Source organism: Haliotis rubra, unplaced genomic scaffold (assembly GCF_003918875.1).
Source record: "Haliotis rubra isolate DU_JTF1 unplaced genomic scaffold, ASM391887v1 Scf13, whole genome shotgun sequence".
NCBI lineage: Eukaryota > Metazoa > Mollusca > Gastropoda > Lepetellida > Haliotidae > Haliotis > Haliotis rubra.
Window position 1 is genome coordinate 2038445 of NW_025765225.1, and position 25392 is coordinate 2063836.

The window sequence follows — 25392 nt, forward strand, 5'->3', positions numbered from 1 at the left end:
TGTCACGACTCATACAGTTATCAATGGTGTGATTCCACAATGCAATCTAATTTAAGTTCACCCCCCAAACCTAAACTTATTGCAATAATTAGATCCCTCTGTGGAACAAGAGAATGACCAGTCAAGACAAATACTTTGATATTTTCGATGTATGGAGGAATAACCCATTGAACAAAAGTGGATCCAGAGTCGTAATAGCAAAATTGTCACATTAAATTACTTTTACTTATTTACTTATTTTCATGGATGAAACTAGAACAGAATTTATTATTTTTTTGTATTTAGACACAGATACAGGTTCTTATTTCATTATCAAGTTAATAGGACTTATTAAACTAAGATATCTTTCATTTCTTTTGCATTAATAAATCACCGTCTTATCAGACTTTGCTTGTCACAAAATAACAGATTGTCTGTAGTGAAACTTATTCTATAACACTGGGGGTGACTAATAAACAACAAAACTCAGCACAACCCACTGATATATGCAGATTACATGCAGATAGTACCATCCTCTCATTTGCATATGTAGATTAAGTCTTTCTTTTTATCTAGTTGCCACTTCAAGTACTATCAAACCTTGACAATGCAAAATGCATGAGGATACTACATACTATACCCTTAGGTCACCTTGACTATTGTAAGAAATATGTTGGACCTATTTAACAGTTTTGAAACTGTTAAGCCAAACATATTAAATACAAGTATTCACTAAGTCAGAATCTGCTACTTCCAACAGTGAAGAGAAACATTTTTAAATGAAGACACTCGCAAGCTCTTGCACTGAACAACCACAAAGATCAATAGGCATCCTTGAACAGAATTGATTGGGCGCATACATATACATATAACAGCGACACAAAACACCCACAGATGTGACAGTCTACCATGATCAAGTAACACTGGGCAACATGCCTCCACATCTATCACACGTATATCACATACAGATATCACTGATATACTAGTATATATCAGATACACAGTCTGAGCCCCAAACTTATCAGCCTATATTATTTCTAAATGTCAACATATTGCAGCAATATGAACTTCACACATTGTACCCATGTGGGGAATAGAACCCAGGTCTTCAGCGTGACGAGCGAATGCTTTAACCACTAGGCTACCCAACTGCCCTTCAAAAACATGAATGCAACAGCAATTGCTCCAATTTTCATTCTAATATGTTTATGATCAGACACCCCAATACAGCTATGGCCAGCCATGGCTTATAAGAGTCTCGCAAATGCTTATTCCAGCCCTACCTGATATTCTCCAAACCAAGGCTGTTTGTTAAAGTCACAGACTACATCAACTCAGAGAATTCAAGCAATGGATACAAGACATGAGCAAGTGCTTGCATGCATACACAATTGTGCTTCTTCTTAGTTTCTAATATGTCCAAACAAAACTCAACCTCATTTAGCTTAAATGCATAAAAAAGGCGTTATTTTAACAAGCTAAAAATACATTTGCAAAAACAATCATGTATTTCACAAAGAGATGTCCCTACATCATTAAACATTTTGAAAACAATATACATATTTGTCTTGCAAACCATAACTCTTGTTGAGTGTAAACATATAAAATATAGAGTGCAATATCATTGATAATTTGAAAAGGTGTCAGAAAAGTTACTACATCTAACTGTAATGTCTAACAAATAAACAGTTACATTATTTAACAAATATACATGACATGAACCCTTACCTGTATTCCAAACAGGTTCCCGAGAACTGAAAAAATGAACATAAAATTATTCACAAGCAATGGCTGAAGACTTTACATGTTCCTAATTGCATGAATATGGACATATATTGTTGGGCTCAATTCTCATAAATGCTAACGATACAATATCACTAATAGCCCGACTGACATTTCAGATGAATATTAATAAGTCTTTACAGTTGCATTGATGTCAATGTGTGCAATTTACAAAGGATTAGGTGCTGATCTAGTGAGAACACAAAACATTTATGAAATGCTATTAAACAACACCACACTGACAAATGAGATGGTGATGGTGATCCTCTCAAAGACAATTTAAGCTAAATAAAGACATATGGATAAGACGAGATTTCCTATCTAGCAGCTTTTATGTATGAGTGTTAGCTAATGTTACTGTATATTGTCCTTGTTAATGCACAGCAAACAAGGAAGGTATAAACATTATCAGGTATATATTAATGTTGTCAGCGAAAACAGAATGAATGAAAAAAAAGATTGGTTTTCTAAATTTCCAGAATGAAGACTTCATCATAATATCAAGACAATGGCTGGGTTAGAGCTGCTGTTGAAAGTGATATCACAGCGGATCATTTGTTTTACCACACTGATAAATTAACACAAGATTCACTGATGCATTCATTCACTATTATAACAATCTCTGTTTCGAAATACTAAATTAAGGGTTTAGACCAAGATTGGTGAATGAATGAGTTTCCAACGCTGTACCCATGAGGAGACAACCCAAATCTTCAGCACGACAATTATAAGGAGTAACCACTGGGTAGTTTACCACCTGTCTTATGGATTACAATAGTCAAGGGAGATAACCAAACCAGATTTTGTTCCAAGGTGTTTCTCAACAACAGGCTTTGATTAATCCTTTAGTAAAAGATTGTTTCTGTCTAGAACCATTTGAGTCAAACTGCTACCAGCTTCATGTAAGTGTTAAACGATATGAAAATGTTCATAAGCTTCTGATAAATTTTCATGCTTTGTCAACAGATGGCGCCAGACTGTCTATGAAATCTGTTCCAAGATTTACTTTGGATTATAAATATTCATAACCAACTGTTCTAGTTTTCTCTTTACCCATTGATTAACATGAAATTTCTAAAACGTTAAGCCGATTCTTGTTATGCAATAATGAATATATTGTAAATTATTCAAGGTCTATAACATATTATATAAAATAAATGTTAAAATAAGCAAACAAATGAAATGATACATATATGCAGTGTAAAATATGAACATAATTGTGCATGTTGTGTCTGTGTGTAGAGTCTGAATGGACGTGACTGAAGCATGCTGGGATATTCATGCATAACATGTTGATAGTAATTAGAGGTTGATTTGGTGGAGTCATTACATGCATTCTACTGGAATTTGAAAGTGTTGGATCAGAAAAATATATCAGTTACAAAAAAGATTTGAACTATTCAGAACAATCTACAAAATCCAGAACCAACAAAACAAAATGTAACAAATTTATGTTAGATTTTGTTAAGGCTGTTGAAATTGGAATCTTTGAGTTTTCCTTGGATATAAGTTATTGTTCATTTAAGCCAAATGTTTTTGTCAATAGAACATACACTGCATGCATTCTGGACTAAATAATGGTGTAAAATCAATATTTTATTTGGACTTTATATGTGTGCACATGCAAAACATAACATGTGATGTGTATGTATATCTCAAAACATCATAACCTACAAGAACAAAAATAGCAAAGTATGTTGTACTGTTCACCAAACATAAAAGTATGTGAAATGAAAGAGACCCAACCTATGACTAATTACCAGCCTATTAACCTGAAACAAATAAATCTTGCAGAAACCAATCCCTTCTAAAGGCTTTCACTGAAAGACTATAAAAATCAGCCCGAGACAGTTCAAACGAGACACTGTGAAATAACCATCCAAGTAGAATGTCTTCATCAATTCATATTTGATGTGAAGGAAGCGAAGTATCTTAATGACAGGGAAGGATATGGTGCTTTTTCATTCTCTTATATTTAATTTTGTGTAAAGATACAATAAGCATTTCAACCATTTCTATCCCAAAAGTCCATCCTTAATTTTTTTAACCACAAAAATAATAACAAAAATGTAGAAGATTAATAAAAAATTATCATCGATTACCAATGAAACCTGCTTATGATCTGAATGGAAGAGTTGGAATCATTTAGTTATTGCGATCCATGGAGACATGAACAATACATCCTGTACTTAGCAGTTTACATGAAATCAGCCAAAACACAGGAAACAAGTAGACAGACTAAGGAAACAAGGAAAACTGGACACAAATCTTCAATATTTCTTTAAAATAGTTTGTGATTAGTATTTTGATGTAATAATGCTTCAGTATAGTGAATATGATAAAAATGATAATAACAGACACTTTGTTTTCCTTTATAATGATGTTCCTTGAGGAATCTGTTTGCATAGTAAAGATAACACTATTCTGAGTTAGGATATATATACACAAAAAGGTTTGATACAGATATCCCTATCATTGTATCATCTAATGATATCCTTAACAAAAGAGTTGTAAATTCATAAAATAATTTCATCAAAGGAAAAAGTTACATAGTTTATTACTGCTCAAGCCTGACAATGTCTTCATAAAAAAAAATTTAATCTGATTTTCATAAATGCTAAAACATAAAATTTGATAATTTTGATGGTGTATCTTTACTTCTGGTTGACATTTAAGAAAACGGACTTTTTCTTGTTGGCACCAGTATGATCCTTCCCTGTGCTGAAGAAGCAGAGAGCCAGTAGCCATAGTAACAAGAGTTAGTGAGTATATCTAGCTTTAATCTACATGCGTTTACCCCTTCATCACCGGGCGCGGATTCAGATTACTGTGGGAAATGCTACGTCTATAAAAGAAACAGGAGCATTTTTAAACCTTTGGGTCGTTTACAGCAACTGTTTACACCAAAATGTCTCATTTGTGAACAGTTCAAACTTTTTGAATACATTTATTTTCAAGAACAGCATGTCATTTTAGAAATATTCCTTCCTACACATCTATGAAACCCAAGCATACACTGAATTAGGATATATGGGTATTTCATATATCTCTTGCTGAAGCAGTAAAGACTGTATGTACATATCTGTATCTGTATGTGTCTCTGAGATACTTTAAGAGATGTAGAAAATATTTCATAATATTCCCCAAATTGCTGAAATCAAAATGAGATCAGAGTGTTTTGGCAAGTCACATATATAGGTCATACTCAGTATGACAGCACATTATTGGCTATCTGTAAGGATCAACTCATCTGAATTGTCATACCATCTAACCATTATCCAACTGCCCCATATAAAAAACCATACAAATATTTATTTCAGTTTGAATTTTGCAACTGCTGCCAATAATTGGTCCCAGACATATTCACAGATGAGACATTATGATATTACATAGGCCACCGTCACCGCCATTGGCTGCAGGAAGCGTACAGCTGCGTACAGTGTTGCACATGGTTAGTTACATTGCCTGTATGGGAATAAACACATAACGTCAACAATAATCAACAATATCATTTCCCAGTCACCATGACGACAAGGAGTGAGACGGTACAACATTAGTCATGAGTCTGTGTCGGATATACTGAATGATGAATTGTACAACACTGGTTTATATACAAGTCATGAGTTGGTCAGTATTGGTGTATATATACAGAGACCAAATTTATTATATGGTCTCTGATATATATTAGATGTTAAAACATTGGTATACATGTTGAATGACGAGACGGTAAAACATCAGTCTAAACGTTAAATGATGAGATTGTACAATAATGGTGTACATGTCAGATAAACAGAACGATGAGTTAGTTCATCATGGATATATATGTTGAACGACAAGATGGCAATACATTGTTATGCATACATAAAAGTGGGAACAAGAAAATTAGAGATTATGATTTTTTAAAGAAATAGTGCACTCCCAAGCTTCAAGATCCATAACTTTGTGTGTTCAGTATGGTAATGCATCATATATAAATGTTGAATGATACTAGTGATACCCAGGTGATTTATTTTATTTTGTTGTTTTGTTTTTGCTTAATTCTACACCCAGCAATATACCAGCCACATGTCAGTCTGTAAATAATCAAAACTTTGAAAGTATAAGCAGATAAAATCATCAGAAATATGTTCATTACATCACTGATTCAGAATTAACAGAGTATTTCACATGGAAAATACCCACAACATCGAGATATTTATTGATAAAGCTTACATGTTAGAATATATTATGCACTGGAAGAAAAGTTTGCATGTAAACGTTAACCGTTAACGTTCCTCATTATTTGAGCATTTTGTCCTTGTACTTCCTCAGTAACAGGAAACTGAAACTTAAGTCCTTTGTGAGTAGTGTGCTACATCCACATATACTTCTTCAAAATATCTATTTTGAACTTAAATAACACCCAAAGCTAAATAATGACATCATGACCAGACAGTCTTTATCATCAGACTGCATTGAAAATTTTAGTGTTTGAGTTCAGCAAATTATACAGCATTTAAAATTTTATTCATGATGCATTCTAAATAACATGATTCACTGTCATTTATCATTGACTTAACAGTGTTACACTTGAAGAACTTTCATTCATGAAACATACTAAACAAATTTGTTATTACCTGGTCATTATCTAAAATTTGAGAAGAGTCACAGTCTGGTTCTTTTATACTAACTTCATCTTCAGTGCATGAGAGCTAGTGCACTCCATGCAGTTTTGTTTGCAACTTGATCCATGCAACTATTAGTCATATTAGCTGTATGATACATGTAATAGCTGTGACTCAATACATATCACAATTATTAGTTTACAGAAACATGACAGAATTCAGCATTATGAAGAAGAGTGCATGCTCACATAACACATGCACATTAGTATAAAACTGTGATCATCTTCAATACTACCTCTTGCTGTGTGACATTATCCAGAATCAATTTGACAGTTTTTAAACTTCAGAAACTTTGGCAGCCTGTGTTCAACTTCCCTGTGCAACTGGTAGCTGGAAACTGAACTGAGGCTGGGCAGGTCTGAATATTTATAGCACACTATCCAGGGTCAAGGCCAATTGAGCTGTCACATGACTTGTTTTCAGTGATGAACATCAGACAGGAGTTTCATTATAAGGCTTATCAAATAGGAAACAGATTTCAAAGGAAAATATGGTAACTTCTTTTTTTAAATATTTTGTAAACTGTCTTTGTCTGTAATGCTATATTAGTCAAAGAAGATATTTTTCAACTATTTTCAGTACATTTATGTTATATTGAAGTACTTAGCTAAACATTTCTGTTCCCAGCCATGTGTGAAACTCTCAAGGAATGTTCAAGTGTTTCCCACCATAACCATTTCTCTAACTGTCCTTGTCATTTGAAAATGTTCACAGTACCAAAATTGTCACATTGGAATTATTTCATACCATTTACAAGGGTTTATAAGATAAAGTAATTTATTCATTCTACAAAAGAAAAAAATATAATTGAAGCACTGAAATATTTACTCTTGTATGTCACAATTGTGATTTAACAATTGGTCATATTAATTAATTAGTAGCAACAAAATTAGGAAATTTTTAAAAATGTTCTGGAATTTATGAATTTATGGAAACTTCTGACAAGTAAGAACCAAATAATAATTCTGTGTTTATTTAAATTCTCTAAATTCTCACTACTCTGGAACTGATATAATCTGGTAACCATTTCACATTCTAGTATGTATCCAAATCCCAACATATCTGTCCCTGATGGAAGTCATATCAATTATCTTTGACATCACTAGAAATATCACTCAGGCCCAGCTGAGTATTTAGGTAATTGCCAATAATGACAGATTACCATGAGCTTGTTATTTTTCTGCCATACAATATCAGCCACAGCCATTGTAAAAGGAATGATATACAAGCTCCAACAGCCCAGATATCATCAACATACATGCAGCACGGACAGCCAGTGAGAAACATATGAATTATACAAGTTGCAGAACTTAATAAAAACATTCTGAAAGATTAAAATATTATATACTGAATGTTTCATCTGGAACTTCTTTGTCTTCCTTCTACTGTGTTTTAACACTGTTTTAAACTTGGTGATGAATAAAAAAACTGATGTATATTAAATTTTTTATAACGCAAAAGACAAACTTGCTTAACATTTTATGAGGCATCTGATTATATGTACAAGTATCGCTAAATACATTATCGCTGATTAAATTTCTCTATTCAAACAAACAAAACCTGATGCTGTGTCAAGTTTTCAGTAAATCCATATCCACAACTCGATACAAACAGAATATAAACACGCAGACATTGGAATCTAGTTTATGTTATTCTTATTATTTCCAGGGCAAAATGCTGTGTCAAACAGGCCTTGAATGGTTTGATCGTTTCTGTATGTATCATGTTGCTTGTGTTATTCTTTTTGTAGAGTGTATCACATTGGTACTAATCGTTTCAAGTATTGAACACACTTGTATAAGGTTATGGATCGTGAATTTTGGTGTCACATTGTTAAAACAAAATTGAGTTCTTTTGCTCATCTCAAGTGTTCAGGAATATTTCTCATATTATGGATTATTTTTTTGTATAATTTTTTCAAATGCCACCATGAATTTGGATAATACTTCCTTCTGATTGGTCAGTCAGAGGTTTCAAATCATAATAACCATCTCTGAGCATTTATACAGTGACATCATTGTCACATTGTGTCCGAATCAGTGGCATCAAACAATTGTAATGTTTGAAGTCTCACTTTAAATTTCAATATAGTGCTGTTAAATCTAGACTTAACCTGCACCAAAATCAAATCAAGTTAGCGAGAGGGATTAAATTTATATTTTGCATTTAGAAATACTCCAGTTCATTTACTGTGAGGAAAATAAAGGAGGGTTTTCCACTTTATATGTTTTGGATCCCATGAGCTAAAAATGAATTGTTATCATAATTCTTAGTATCAGAGTAACAGTATAGACATGCATTACCATTGCCAGCCCCCTATGGGTTCATGATAACAGTGTTAACATCTCCTGCATGCAGTATGACTGTACTGATGACATCATAACTGTTGTACCATCTCATATCAAACATCGCTTTCAAAATGTGCTTAGTCAGCATTTTGTGCATTCATTTATAAATCACATATCAAACATGGTGATATATCATCAACAGAGATATTTTGTGTTATCATAACAATTTGAATAGATAAGGTTTCTCTCTAGGGACACAGGGACACAACACTCCATACTACATACAATAATATGGTTCAGTGGTACTCATCTACTGGCTATATGTGTATTCATGTAAGAATTGTTGCTCCTGCTATCAACCACTTTTTACCTGCCCTGTTAACTTAAATGATATAACTGTCATATTGTAGTGTTTATAACATTCCTTCACTACACTTATGAACCTGTGAAGATCTGGGTTAGAATTGATCGTCAGCAACCCATGCTTGTCGTAAGAGATGACCCATGAATATCCGGGTTAGAATTGATCTTCAGTAACCTATGCTTGTCGTAAGAGGCAACTAATAAGATCGGGTGGTCAGGATTGCTGACTTGGTTAACACATGTCATCGTATCCTAATTGTATAGATTGACACTCATGCTGTTGATCACTGGATTGTCTGATCCAGACTTGATTATTTACAGACCGCCGCCATATAGCTGGAATATTGCTGAGTGTGGCGTAAACTAAACTCACTGACTCACTCTGGATCAGGAAAACCAGTGGTTGACATTGCAAGCATCAATCAGCAAATTCCAGTTATGATTACACATATAGTCATGTCACAGAGGCCGTTTCATGTTCTGTCTGTCATAACCTGTATCAGAGACAATAATTGTTTTATCAACTTTGACTGCACCATAATGCTGAAGAAGCACACTTCGTAACATAGCAACCAGACCATGGTGTCTATCCATGGAGGTTGTCTGAACAGTGTTCATAACAGGTGAAGCGGGACGGCAGCAAATCAGAACAGCTCAGAATACCACAACCAATATTCACCTTTTGCCAGTCAAAGTATGCATGTTTCATTAAAATATCAATGATTACTAGCTCTTGCTAATCTGAACCTTAGCAATTCATTTTCTGTACATTTTAATTCTACAATATTGACGATCGTTAGCTACCTTGACTCACAAAATGCCTATTCATGACTCACATTTCAGATAAGCCAGACGAGACCATGAAAATCAATACTACAATTTTGACATTTATTGAAAAAAAAATGCTTCAAGTACCATGTACAGCTGTTTTATAGCAAGAGAATTGATCTGGTTACAATCTAAATTATTTCCTAAAAAACACTGCATTCTATATTATTATAATGAATATTGATTTGAAAACAGTCTGAGAAGTTATGAGATGCCCCCCAACATTCCAATGTAAGCTTGAAGGTGCAACAAGCATATACCTGTCACCATTTGCTTGAAGGTTGAGTCTCCTGTAATCAAATTGTGCATTATCAGGCAAACTCAAAAGTACAAACATTATCACACTGAATACATTAAACACAGTGCAGAGCAGAAATCAATGTTGACTGAATCTTGTCAAGGTTATCTGTTATTGATGACATCATTGTTGCCACTGATGACAATATTGCTGTCACCCATAAAAGATGACAATATTGCTGTCACCCATAAAAGATGACAACATTGCTGTCACCAATAACTGATGATATTGTCATTCTCAGTTTCTTAGGACAACACTGCTGGTATCCGTTAATGTCTAAAATATTACTGCTTATTATTACAAGAGAGCATTCACTGAAGTTTCAACAGATCAAAAAGGTCTAAAGGCTTCAATAATGATTTAAAGGATGCTTGTATCAATCACTTGATTGGGAACTGAAAAAAAATATAGATCAATTAATATGATCACGTCCATGTACAGACACGAAATGTTAATCATTGTCAATTAAAAGTTTTTTTCAAGATTTGCAAAATAATATGAAGCCATGTTTTTAATGCGACAAAAGTCAGACCATCATGTATACAATGATGCAGATAAGAAATAACCAGCATGCTTTGCAAAGCCTACAACATTTAACAATAAGACATCAGTCAATAGGAATTATGAAGGCCACAATAAATTAATCATTAGATTTTCATTACAAATATTTTTTACTTTTTCTTACTTTTTACATTTTAGCTTTTAAAAAAACATCTGTGGACATGAAATGTCGCTGGATGAGATGCACATCAAGTATGATGAGGCAACATAACAAGGGGAACACAATAACCCTCTGTGTCTGGCAATCTATGTACATATTGTAACTCTGAACCAGAATCAATACTCCATCTGCTTTGGGGATGTAGAGAAAGTGAATATTTTTGGAAGAATCTTTCTCAATGGATCATACTGAATGTTCCATAGTGATCTAGTGTTATTTGGTATTTCAGAATCCTGTGATGCTATATTTGACTTGATAATTTCATTATCTATATTTCATATCTATAAATGTAAACTTACAAATCGAATATTGTATTTATCAGTATTTAAAAAAGAATTGAACTATTACCGCAAGGTAGAAAAAACAGATATTATAGCAAAGCAAGGTTTCAGAAATACCATAACAAACGGAAACAATATGAAAATCTTTTTCAGTAAAAATATTGACAATGTGAATTAATTATTGCTGTATTATTATAGCATGGATGTGTGTGCGAATGTTGTATCTATGTGTAAAAGAAAACCAAAAACCTCTGATGTGTCCAGCTTTATACATCTTTATATACATTGTACATGTCTTTTATTCCAAGAATAAATAAATAAACAAAAATTAAATAAAACTTTCTGTGTCTGTAGAGTCTTGGATATGATGAAATGATGTAATGCGTTTTGACGACAGTGTTTAAAAATAATAATTAATTTATCGTGGCCTTGTGCAGAAACACAAAGAATGATAATTGAAAGACTTCATCACCAGTGCAAGTACATCAAAATCACTGCAAAGATCATCAAGATGGTAAGGAATTTGTGCCTGGCCTGACTATGGTTAGAGTACAGCTACCAGCTGGCTTTACTTATAATATATACAGACACCAGGAAAACAACTTACTTGTTTGGAGTTATTTGTGAATTGGAAAGATCTGCTGAGTTTGACAGTGAGGACCATTTCTTAAGTGGGGTTGAATTCCTGGATGAGTGGTAGGATCGTGATTGTGGTGGGGTTGTGCTTCGATGTGAGATAAGGTTCACATTCTCCAGGGGATTCAGGTGCGACTTCCTCTCATGTGATGCAGATTTTCGAGGTGATCTGAATGTAGGCTTTGATGGCAGAACGTGGTTTGGGGGAGCTGAAATCAACAGGTAAGCAAGAGTTATCTCCCTTTGACTAGGGACCAGTATTTTCAGACTTCTTGGTGTCAGGAATTTTAGATTTCAATGCAAGAATGATATGCAAGAAGTTATCTAATGCAAGAATGATATGCAAGAAGTTATCTAATGCAAGAATCATATGCAAGAAGTTATCTATGTTTTGTCAAAATAACCCTTAGAGATTACTAAAGCTGACATTAGAGTTTGCAGTTTTGAGACAGTTCAATCTTGGCCGGGCACTTTTGAGATTGGACAACTTCATCAGCCTCTAAATGCAACTGACTGAATCTGCAAACTTTTGAATACACAGATGACTTTATCTGCTAATTCATCAACTTACCAGACTCCAACTGACTGATTCTACGTATGACATCAGCGAGGGCACTCTTCAAACAGACAATCTCATCTCCCTGTTGCGTGACCTTCTTCTCTAGGTAGGCCACTCGGTCAACCAGGTCCTCTTGTTCCTGACTGAGAAGCCCATCTGAAACACCAAGCCGAGGGTTCAGTGGGAGAATCAACACTGCTGACACTGCAGTCCACAATATACATGATACATCACACAAAACCTGACCAACAACTGAAGCCATGATGGTACGATGGCACACATAATTCAGATCCTCAGTAAGTCAACTATCATCACGAAGATAAGGTACTAAGGATCCATTTTGAACTTTAATAAACACAACATCAAAGGACAGCTTTTTTTTAGGAAAGAGTAAAACTAAATATCAAAAGACAATAATACAGAAATATTAATAGAGTTGTGATGAAACAGCATTACAACAGAAAGAAACAAACGCCAGGTAACTTTATTTGTTAAGACAAAATTGAGAGGGTAATGCAAAAGTTAATGTGTATTTCAGGAGGGTCATTCAATGACCTACACAGTGTTAACGTGTTTGTTAGGTCAGGTTTTAGTTACATATCGTACTTCCATGTGACATGCTACCAAAAATGTCACCATGCCAACAATAACCATCAAGTTACCTCACTGACAAGTTTAGGATGTTGGGGTACAATTTTACCACTTTTAAAGTGAAAAAGTGGCCGACCCATCAGAAGGAAGGTACCTCTTTTTTTTCCTTCTTGCAAAACCTCCAAATAGCTGTTAAATGCATATGTAACTGTACCAGAATAAATTCACATAATTGGTACAAACTTTGCATTCAAGAAAAATAGCATTCCCATGGCACAGTGGGAACAGAGACATTCTCTGCATGTAAAACTGTCATCCTTCAGTTGTTATACAATTGTATGTCATAACACATTCTTTTTGATTGAATGATGAATCAAATGTACCAGAACTGCCAATTTACCCAAGAATACTTCTCCTTTAAAATCACTTTGAACACACTAAGTGTAAACATGGTGAGTTAAATATATCATGGATGAACAATCAGATTGTCCTTGGGTGATAATAAAACCTCGTCATGCAAACATTTTTGATTTTGAACTACCCCAAATGTCTGCAAAATACAAATGTATCATGTGTAAGAAGATTCTTGATTCCTACCAGTAATTAGGTGGCTTCAGAAAGTATCTGCATAATTTGGCTCAGATCAATATCCACTTACTCACCCATACCTCTGTTGTTTTACAAAATGGCTGACCCTGTCATCTATTTCAATATACATGTATTGTATGTTCTTAGATAAAACACAGTCAACAGTGTCATGTGAAACAATAACTGCATGACATTTTCTGGTTTCAGTCACATCAATAACAGGGAACACTGGTCCTACGCATCACTGCTTGATGCATTACCAGCTGCCAATACTGACAGTTGGTCAAACAACAGGGCTGGGAAATACCTTTGGAAAATTACAATGCACAGGCTTTCCTGCAAACACAGCAGCATGTTGCTGTACACAGTGCCTGTAACGTCATTGTACTAGAATCATAATGATAGGCCCTTGAAAGGATCTATAGTTTACTTTTGTAAACAATATCACATATCTACCAGGAAGTGTGATAAGTAAGTGATAAGTCCATATCCGTGGGTGAGTAAATCCCATATATCTCAGTGTGTAAACCCACGTCACTTAGTAACTATATCCCATATTTCTCAGTGTGTAAACCCATACTTCTTATTAACTATATCCCGTATCTCTCAGTGTGTAAACCCACATCACTTAGTAACTATATCCCATATCTCTCAGCGTGTAAACCCAAATCACTTAGTAACTATATCCCATACCTCTCAGAGTGTAAACCCACATCACTTAGTAACTATATCCCATACCTCTCAGTGTGTAAACCCACATCACTTAGTAACTATATCCCATACCTCTCAGTGTGTAAACCCACATCACTTAGTAAATATATCCCATACCTCTCAGTGTGTAAACCCACATCACTTAGTAACTATATCCCATATCTCTCAGTGTGTAAACCCACATCACTTAGTAAATATATCCCATACCTCTCAGTGTGTAAACCCACATCACTTAGTAACTATATCCCATATCTCTCAGTGTGTAAACCCAAATCACTTAGTAACTATATCCCATACCTCTCAGTGTGTAAACCCACATCACTTAGTAACTATATCCCATACCTCTCAGTGTGTAAACCCACATCACTTAGTAACTATATCCCATACCTCTCAGTGTGTAAACCCACATCACTTAGTAACTATATCCCATATCTCTCAGTGTGTAAACCCAAATCACTTAGTAACTATATCCCATATCTCTCAGTGTGTAAACCCACTTCACTTAGTAACTATATCCCATATCTCTCAGTGTGTAAACCCACTTCACTTAGTAACTATATCCCATATCTCTCAGTGTGTAAACCCACATCACTTAGTAACTATATCCCATACCTCTCAGTGTGTAAACCCACATCACTTAGTAACTATATCCCATATCTCTCAGTGTGTAAACCCACATCACTTAGTAATTATATCCCATATCTCTCAGTGTGTAAACCCACATCACTTAGTAACTATATCCCATACCTCTCAGTGTGTAAACCCACATCACTAAGTAAATATATCCCATACCTCTCAGTGTGTAAACCCACATCACTTAGTAAATATATCCCATACCTCTCAGTGTGTAAACCCACATCACTTAGTAACTATATCCCATATCTCTCAGTGTGTAAACCCACTTCACTTAGTAACTATATCCCATACCTCTCAGTGTGTAGACCCACATCACTTAGTAACTATATCCCATATCTCTCAGTGTGTAGATCCACATCACTTAGTAAATATATCCCATACCTCTCAGTGTGTAGACCCACATCACTTAGTAACTATATCCCATATCTCTCAGTGTGTAAACCCACATCACTTAGTAACTATATCCCATATCTCTCAGTGTGTAGACCCACATCACTTAGTAACTATATCCCATATCTCTCAGTGTGTAAACCCACATCACTTAGTAACTATATCCCATATCTCTCAGTGTGTAAACCCACTTCACTTAGTAACTATATCCCATATCTCTCAGTGTGTAGACCCACATCACTTAGTAACTATATCCCATATCTCTCAGTGTGTAAACCCAAATCACTTAGTAACTATATCCCATACCTCTCAGTGTGTAAACCCACATCACTTAGTAACTATATCCCATATCTCTCAGTGTGTAAACCCATACTTCTTATTAACTATATCCCATATTTCTGTGTGTAAACCCACATCACTTAGTAACTATATCCCATATCTCTCAGTGTGAAAATGCATATCTCTTATTGACTATATCCTGTATCTCTCAGTGTGTAAAACCCATATCTCTTATTGACTATATCCCATATCTCTCAGTGTGAAACCCCACATCTCTTAGCAATTATATCCCATATCTATCAGTGAGTAAAACCCTTATCTTTCTGTAAGTAAACAATATTTTTCAGTAAGTATACAATATCCCTGAGTGTGTAAACACTATCTCTCAGTGTGTAAACACAATATCTGTCTGGGACTACCATAGATCTCTGTGACTAAACCATAAATCAGTGTATAAATCCTGTATCTCTTTGTGAGTAAACCCTTAGCATTAGGTAAGAAAACCAAACACAGGGAAAAGTGACAGGTAAAAACAAATGTACCTACCTGTAATATCATCCAAGCTGTTCCCAAAACACTCATCCATTTTATTCCGCAAAATCTCAAACCAGGTAAGTGAGCATAAGCTTAACTCACACCGAAAATATTACACCATTATATAACGTCCCTCACACAAGAAAGCAATCAGTGTGAAATACTAAATGTTACACACAAGAGAAAACAAACCAAGTCTTTGGTTTTTTCAAAGCATGTCCCTTTCAAATTCTGACCTCCATAATACACAACTACACCTGTGTGAATGAAGCACTGTAGAAGCTTTTAGTCAGGATACAATGAACAACCAATGAGTCATGTCACAACCACCCAACTTAGACAAGTTTGTGGGAAAATTGAACTCGTATGTTTGAATGAGTGGGTACACACAATGAATGGACAGGTAGAGCTGATCAGCGTGCAACTGAAAGGTGCTCTTGTGTTCAGTGTGGCTGGCTAACAGACCGGTAGACACCGATATTGATCTCCTTCAGAGGTATATCAAAAAGCAGGCTGATTGTGTTCATAACATGCTCCACAACTAAGTGCAAGTGTTAAGTAGTGGAAGTGTTGCTTTTATATCAGTTCATCCAGTGATTCATACTACTTAAAAAACATATATTCTGTATTCTTAGAAGAAATGGAAAATGGAAAACTGATCAAATGACAAAGAACAAATATTTAAATTTGGCAACCAGGCGTACTGTATTCATCCTAATAACCACACTGTCTCAAAGGTTAATGTTATGCTTAGGGACCCCAATGTTATTAAAGGCAGTTGTCAATTCTTGTGTTGTTTTCTAATGATTATTAGAAAGACTTAATGCATTTTGAGATCACAGTAGATATTTAGTTCAATGCATCTTCATAGAGGTTCAAGCATTCTCTCTTTGCCAGTGGGTTGAGAACTGGGTGCTGGTATTCAAGCAGAGATCACATACCAATATCTGGTCTCTGTACAAAGCCTTGTCAGCATTAAGGTGAGTGCAATTCCCATACTAGACTAACAACTAGTCTCTGAAATGAACATATTTTACTGAAAAAAGTTCATAGTAAAAATATATAAAATATAATGAAAAGGAGCCCTGAGACTTTCTTCATTTTCAGAAGCTGAGGAAATCTAGACTTGCCACATTTTCTAGACTTGAGTGGGCTTTCTTGGATATATTTGCTTTAGGGTCTGTACGACAGACTATTCCCATACCTTCTCATAGACTTACGACATTCAAGCCTTAACAGAGGCTTACAACACCCATACCTTAACACAGAATTACGACAGTCCAAGCTTTAAGGTTGGATTTTACAATGGCAAAGTGGGATCATAAAGAACAACAAGTATATTCTGTGTTTGATAAGGAGAAGAGTAGCTAATGGGTTTAATGCGTTGGTTTCACGGTTTATTTCTTAGCTGAATAAACAAACTGCTGTGTTATCATGCCCAATTATTTCCATAAGCAAATATTGTTTTATGCCTTGTCACTAGCATGAGCAATTACCTTAAGACTTAAGACAATCACCCCCAAAAATGTATGCTACGCAACTGTCATAACTCTCACATTTTAATACATCTGTCAGAAAATTATGGAATTTCTTAGTTGAAAGGGCATTGTTTCCAAACTCTTTTATCAAAAGAGCAATATACAAACCTGGTTTTACCAAAGAAGGCTGTGACTTTGACAGTATCAGCATGCTGCTGTAGAACTTAGGCATCGTCAGTGAAACTCCACGATATTCTTAACCAAATATGAACCATGTATGTCAGGCAACATTTCATCTGAGGTGTTCCAATCTGCCAAACAGGTTTTGTCACAGCGTCAGAGGGATGTTGTCCAGAACGTGACCAATGAGGACATCTGCTGCTCAGTCATTCAATAATCGTAACATAAAATCGGTTTATCGACACAGCCATAAACGCCAAATCTCTTTCAGATCGTGATCTTTGCAAGAATCGAGGAGTCTAACTGTATATCAATAATGAACAGATTGTCATCTGAACCTTCAGTTACAACCTGGCACACTCTTTCAAATCATTTAAAGAATTCCACGTTTCCAGGACCTTAAGACAGAAAAGGTCCAGAATCAATTCTGGTAATAAAATGTCAATAACTGTTTTCTTACAAAAAAGAGAAATGTGATCGACACATGAAGAGGAACACCTGATTTGTGTTTGTTTTTAGTGATGTTGTGTTTCATTTAGAGTACACTGAATTTTACACCTTAATCTGACCTCATTTATGGCGTGTATCATACAGTTTATAGTCAGTTATTTGTTGGGCATATCTGTCTACCAATAGTGATATCTTGTTCACCAAAAGCTAATGCTCCAATCAACTGTTTCCTGGCAGGATCTACACAGCAGCACTTGATGTATATACATGTATGGCACACTCTGCTTAGTGATTATATTTTTAGCAGATAACCCAGTTGGGATTGCTCTTCTGCCTTCAAGGTTAAATGCTGTACAAAGAATTATTCTTGGTGAGGCCAGACCAATTTTATTTCTTGTTTTACAGATCAGCCGGTCATATTTTTTCAAGAATAAGAAAACAAATTAATTAATTTCCCCCTCAAAAAAATAAAATCCTCACGTTTTTATTGGCCAAAAATGTAAACTTACAGAGAAAAAATGTTTGATTGTTTTTTTTGCCCCATATAAACTTCATAAATTGCCAGAAATAAATACTTCTAGTGTTTAAAAGGAAAATTATTTTGACTAGTGATTTTTATTTTTTAATTTTTTCCCTCCTGCCTTTAGGTTTTCTGAGGACAAAAATCCGTAAAACAAGAAATAAAATTGGTCTGGCCTGAGGTTATTATACAAAACAACCACAAAATAAAATCTTCCTAAAAGGGTCCTTATCTTTACATTATGAGCTCACCAAAAGCTATTTTGACATACAGAATATTTCATGCATTAAGTGTTCATTGCACCAAATAAATTGCCAACAAATTCATATAGATTATGTGGCCAAGTGAAAAGGTATTCCAGATCATATTATCTGACCAAACTTTATCAGATCTGCATTCTAATGTTAGGTCAGCACTGAAATTTAAGGTGCCTTTTTTTTCATATGATATGGATTGATATGGATGTTAAGCTTATTAATAGAGTAATAAAAAAGGCTAATACATGATGTGTAAGCACCTGTATTCATGAACAGAACACTGCAATGTGATCTTCAGCATGTAGAACAATGTTCAAGAATAAGTTTGGCTGCACATAAATCGTGCTGACAATATACTGTAGGATTTACCTTAAGTAAAGCAATCATACACTGGATGGACTTATTATTGTAAAGCCACAGGGGCAGGCTTTATGTGCATAATCCCAACAATCAGCCTACTTTACACCATCTGGTTTATGATCCAGATTGTAAATACACAAGGGAACTAATAAATTATCTTTTATGCTTGTGCATGGCCAACAGAAGTCAGAAATGTAAGACATTCAATCGTCTATTCCTGTCATGTGTTGTGAAAAGGTCTTTCAGGTATATGAAGGGAGTTGGTCCAATCATTTAGTGAAACTTGGCTTTTTTATATATATATATATATATATATATATGGAGAGAGAGAGAAAAAGAGAGAGAGAGGGAGGGGGAGGGGAGAGAGAGAGTACCTGATATTTTATAGGTCATCATCGTAGTGTAAAACAGATTTTAATCTGGGTAAATTTGGGATATATTTTTTAAATTAAAAAAAACCAACAGAGATCCTGATATAACTAAGGGACCTAACTCTGCACATCAAATTGCTATACCTTACACTCACTAACTGGTCCCCTGAGACCTGTCAAATTATTCAAGTTTTCCAGTACCAAGTTTCTCAAGTTACTGATAGAACGTCTGTTACATTGCCAGACACTGGCCGCTTCAACAGAAGTGGGGCCAGACAATTCAAATCAATATAGGCACATTTATACCGGCTGTAAATCATGGGCGAGTAGTGCCTACAACTGACATACACAGGCCTGCATCATACTCTGATGGGTGAATAATTATATGCAGGGACTTAGAAATAGGCTGGATGCATTGAATAACTGTCAGTTCCTGTTGAAACAACTACATCGAGTTTTCACAAAACAGACCCTGGAAACAAGACTATTGGGTGGTCGCTTGACAAGTATTACCCCTAATGAATGACTATCACCAGCCTTTGTTCTGTTGTCAGTTGAAGGCGGGGTTCTTGATGAGAATATTTAGTCTGATAATGGCAAGATATTGCCGTGATTGATGGCTTGACATAAAACCATCACACCTTGACACTAACTGACGTCAGATCTTTAGGTTGCCCTATCACCTCTGTGAGTCAGTGAGTTTCGTTTTACGCTGCTTTAACAATACAGTCAAATCCTGATGAGTCAAATCTCTGGGGACCAAGTAATAAATTCGACTTATCGATGTATTCGAGACATAGGTATGTCTATGAGGGTAGAACAAAAGATTATCCAGTCCTAATTCCTCCGCCTAAGCATTTGTTTATCTAATGATTTCCCTATCACTAATAGGGGCACCTTATCAGTTCCAGTCTAATTAGCACAGACAGTGATTTCCGTAAAATCACTAATCTGCCTTTTGAACTCACCCGTCAAAGGCCGAAAGGTGTGAGCCGCTGGTTTGTTAATTGGATCAGTTTGCTACACCAATCAACTTCTCATTGATTGACTTCGGTTTATGTATACAAGATTGCTGTTGTTTGAATCTCATGGGACCAAATTTTCTTCTCTAGTCATAGTGTGTATTTATGAGACGAATTCGTGTAACCGGTATTCAAATGATGACAACTATAACAGGGAATGGTCGGGACCGACAGGTACTTGGAGTTATGCATAATGTTCGAGACCTGCATTCGTTTCATCGGGATTTGACTGTATTGTGAAATCAGGTCTTCAGAATGACAAGTAGCCTTGCTCCAATGCTGTACTGAAAGCTGAGCCCATGGATGTACAGTAATTCAATCCTTCAGAGAGGCAAGTCTAGATAAGCGGACAGTACATCTAAGGATGCCAGTGTTAGAGAATATTTATATTTCTTAGAAATTATCATTTTAAACTATTGATTATTACCTTAGAGACTTGTGCAAGTCTACATGACAAGCTCATGTGTAAGTTCCAGGCAACTGCACCACCCCTAGACCCCATCTAACTAAGTACATTACATCCAAAGTATACCATACTCTTGTTTAGATGTTCGAAATGCGTCGTTACATGCGTCGTCATGTTTGTATTTCTTATCGACATAAGTTACAAAGGTTCATTAGGAATGAGTGAGTGAATGTTGTTTGAAGAATATTCAAGTAATTTCAAACAGGACTTTTTTCGCAATATCAAGGCAGGGGACACCGGAAATAAACTTTACACTATAACCCTGTTAGGCATCGAACATGGGTCTTTAGTAGGCCTGTAAATAACAGGGACTAGCCAAACCAGTGACTGAAAGCAACAACAAACATGATCTGGGGAAAATGACACACCATCAGCCAAATTACAGAGCCTCACACCAAGTCTGTGCTAGAACACCATCATAGCTCATTAGGATTGTAGACAAGTATGTGAAAATGCATGACAAAGAGTACCTTCATTATGACAACAATCTCACAATGCGTTTCAGAATGCCATGATTAAACCATTACCATGTATATTATAACCAGGTATTAATGAATCCAAACCCACTTCCACCAGCTGCTGGTCACATGTAACAAGAGCAGACGTCAATTTACACATGGATGAACGGTATGTTGCAGTCACTACTAAATCACACCTACAAGCCAGTAACGAAGTTTTGATGTGCATTCACCATCTTGACAATGTGGGGCACAGTTTCTGAAAGTGCAAGCAGTGTAGAAGGTTTGCCAACATAAAGACAAGTTATTCTGGGATGAAGACTTTCCAAGAGAAAGAGAAGAAAGACTGAACTGGTTATTCCAACTGATATATATTCACAGTATTAGAAACCAGTGAGTTCTGACAGGCAAATAGCAATAAAAGCCTTCATTAAGTATGCATTAGGTTCATGTGTGACTTTCTACCCATGAATACAACACATCCCTGGAGGATCTTTTATCCATTCTTTAACCATGTTAACAGTTCCTGCATATTGGGATAAGTAACTGCAGAAGCAATACGACACTGAAACATCAGCATCACATACTAACACATGCATGCATGCACTCACGGTGCATGCATGGACAAAAACATATGCATGCACACACACTTGCATTTGCTCTTGCTTTAAGAATTACTTGCACCAATATCAAACTTAAAAGGTAATGAAATATTTATTCCTAATTATTACTTTAGCAACTTTTGGGGGTAAAACTGTCCTTTTCACTTGGATTTCAAGCCATTTCAATTTACCTCTAGACATGTCTGACAACATCCCTACCTACCAACATGCATCATGCAATTTGCTACATGTATCAGCATATTGAACATGAAGGAAAAAAGAAAATTAGCCTGTTCAAATATTCATCCATAAACCTTCAACTCAGACAAAAGAGTTACATAATATTCAGTTTCTCTTCCAAGTTACTGTTCACCTCCATGCTGGCTGACATGTTACAACATGATTACAATAGAGCAGACTTTGCTCTGGATAAAAGCCACAGACAGAGAATCATTATTAGTTCGACAAATTGCCAGATATTATGCAATACCAGCATAATTCAATATTTGTGAACTGTCCGATTTGGTCCTCAATCCTATCCTTATATAACTTATTTCCACACCTGAACTGACATACAGTCTGTGAAGCAGATATTACTTCAGGAGGTTATAGTATTGCATGCACAGAAAATAAACAATTCATTGATATAGTTCAGTCTTATTATTCCGGAAACAATGTTTACCTTTCTTGTCCAATTGTGCTGACTGCCTATATGGTGCTAATATCTCCTCCACATCCGCGCTAGAATTCTCTTTCGACATTTTCCTCTGAACGGTCTCCAAACAATGTTGTTAGCTGACCAGAGGCTACTGTAAACCCTTCACAGGAATTAGGTCCACACTAACCTTGGACGACCACTAGCATCGATCCGCACACCAAAATCCTCAAGGCTTAACTCCTTAGCATACAATAAAATCCCAGTTGTCACTAACAGTCACTACTGCAAACAGATCCTTATACAGCTCTCAGGAAATCCTGTATCAAGAATAATAAAACCACACAATAAACAGAATCCAGTCAGTTTGTAGACTTATGCATCATCAGTCACGGCTATTGTCAGTACGTTTTTTCACAGTTTACAGTTCAGCATGCTCACTTGGCCAGAATAATTACTTGGTATTTTTGACAGCCTTCATACAACTTGGATTGGGAACTCAAGAAGTGCTGACTTGAACAATAGCAGCTACCCTTTGGGAATCAAGTCGAAACTAACGTCATGAATCAGATCAAGATTGCTATACACTTGTGTGTTGTTGACCAGTATTATCCGTCTTTCCTGCTCACAGCCTGACTAATCAGGTATGACGCTGTTCACTAGATCAAATTCCTGTATCGTATAATGTCAGGACAGATTACTACCTGGATAGTTCGTAAACATATAAGGAGGTAAGATATACGAGATATCACACATGTCGTGTTAAAGAAGCCTACATGTTGTGACACTGGATGTTGACGGAGAGAAGAATTACACCGGTGATCAATCAGTAGGATTTATATCATCTGGTCCAGAACAAAATACTTTTATACTTATAGATGATTGATGATGTACTAGTACAGGGAATATACAGCAGTTTAGCACTGAAAGTATTAACTCAATACCACCAAAACACTATCCTCGAGCCATGAATCAGTCGACAACATTGGCTCATAAGACAAATTAAATTAAAGGCCAATTCACATTTAAGTAAATTAAAGGCCAAATCACATTTCTTAAATGCAAGCTTATATACTGGTAGCTGCAATTGTACAATGGACTCTGTATATTTTTGAGCATTGAGGAAAAGGTTTTGTTGTTTATATCATGTCTATTTACACTGCAGATTGTGGCAAAAATCACAAGTTATTATTGTTACTGAAGCATTATAAGTACCGGTATATTCTATAACTTTCTCCTGAAACCACTCACACCATGATAACAATTTGCCACAGAGGGGATTAAGATCATAGTTTTCCGAATTGTTTCATTATGCAGATTCATTAGACAGAGCTATCTGCATTTCCCCGCCAGTCAATGTCGCTCATCAGTAGACATTTGTCTGCAGGACTACTCTGTACATAAGTAACACGAAAAATGATCTCCACACTCATCAAATGTGCATTCACAGCCACTAGAATGATAAGAAGCAAATCAACACTAACAAGCCCTGAATGGAAGATTACTTGCTTGTTTTAGGATTGATGTTACCATGGTTACAGTATATTGTAACAGTACTTCTGAAGAAGCTGAAAGCATCACATTTCCATGTTTATATTTCCTTATTGTAAAAACTTTGCATCAATTCCTTTCAATATAAATTGAGGGTAAGAAAAACTTCTGTAAAACGGATGAATACATATTACTTTGATGCAGAATACAAAAGGACTTTGAGAAAATTATAAATGCTTATACTCTGCCTTGTCTTGGAAATAACTTTTTCTAATAATAACTAGTTCCTTGAATCTGTTTTCCAGTATAAGGTGAGATACATTTCCTCAAATACAAAATAATCTGAATCTGATGTTCCAGTTTAAGACTTACACTTCCTCCTTTCAACATACAAACCACTACACAGGAAATCACAACTCCATCCTCAAAGTTGAAACACACAACAATCCGTACACAACGGTAGTGGTATATCAGCAGATACTCGACACGAACCTAGCGCCACTCAAGCAAGAAACACAACAGACTTGTAGCAAAGGAGATGCTCATTTGTATCAACTTCCTTCATCAGTGTATGTCATAACTGATCAAAACTATGACAAAAACTCCATACAGTGTTACCAACTTGCGGCTGATCCATTAACCTGCACCGTGGTATAACAAGGAACCATCTGGACAATTCATTAATTACCGTATTCAACAACTACAGGGCCGTTATTCCACTGTACACAGCTATAGACAGTTCCTCACTGCATCGACTCACGGTAGCTGAGTGTTTCGACTCATCACTTGTCTTACCTCTGGCACAGGTTGAATTCACCACATGTTTATTTTCAGTGGATATAAAAGCACCCAAACAGTGTTATGCCACGATGGTAAATATGGTATCTCTCCTAGTCACAGCCTGCCACTGTTTAGGTATTTTCTGAGAAAATATAACTTTGACAGAAAAAATGA

The 25392-nt window shown here is 35.6% G+C and overlaps 1 protein-coding gene across 21 annotated transcripts in view; it reads right to left on the reverse strand.

Moving 5' to 3' along the window:
* Nucleotides 1–25392, reverse strand: part of LOC124267111 (echinoderm microtubule-associated protein-like 2) — a 74733-nt gene that overhangs the window by 19263 nt on the left and 30078 nt on the right. For 8 of the 21 annotated variants that reach the window (XM_046701976.1, XM_046701966.1, XM_046701971.1 and 5 more), the window contains exons 2-6: nucleotides 12412–12555; nucleotides 11812–12049; nucleotides 10165–10194; nucleotides 4559–4606; nucleotides 1708–1733 (exon numbers count right to left, since the gene is read on the reverse strand). In XM_046701976.1, the coding sequence (XP_046557932.1) occupies nucleotides 1708–1733; nucleotides 4559–4606; nucleotides 10165–10194; nucleotides 11812–12049; nucleotides 12412–12555 (486 nt within the window). Of the gene's footprint in view, nucleotides 1–1707; nucleotides 1734–4558; nucleotides 4607–6660; nucleotides 6779–10164; nucleotides 10195–11811; nucleotides 12050–12411; nucleotides 12556–16140; nucleotides 16282–22974; nucleotides 23497–25392 lie in introns of those variants that run through there. The other 13 variants (XM_046701981.1, XM_046701980.1, XM_046701982.1 and 10 more) reach the window with 8 other exon arrangements.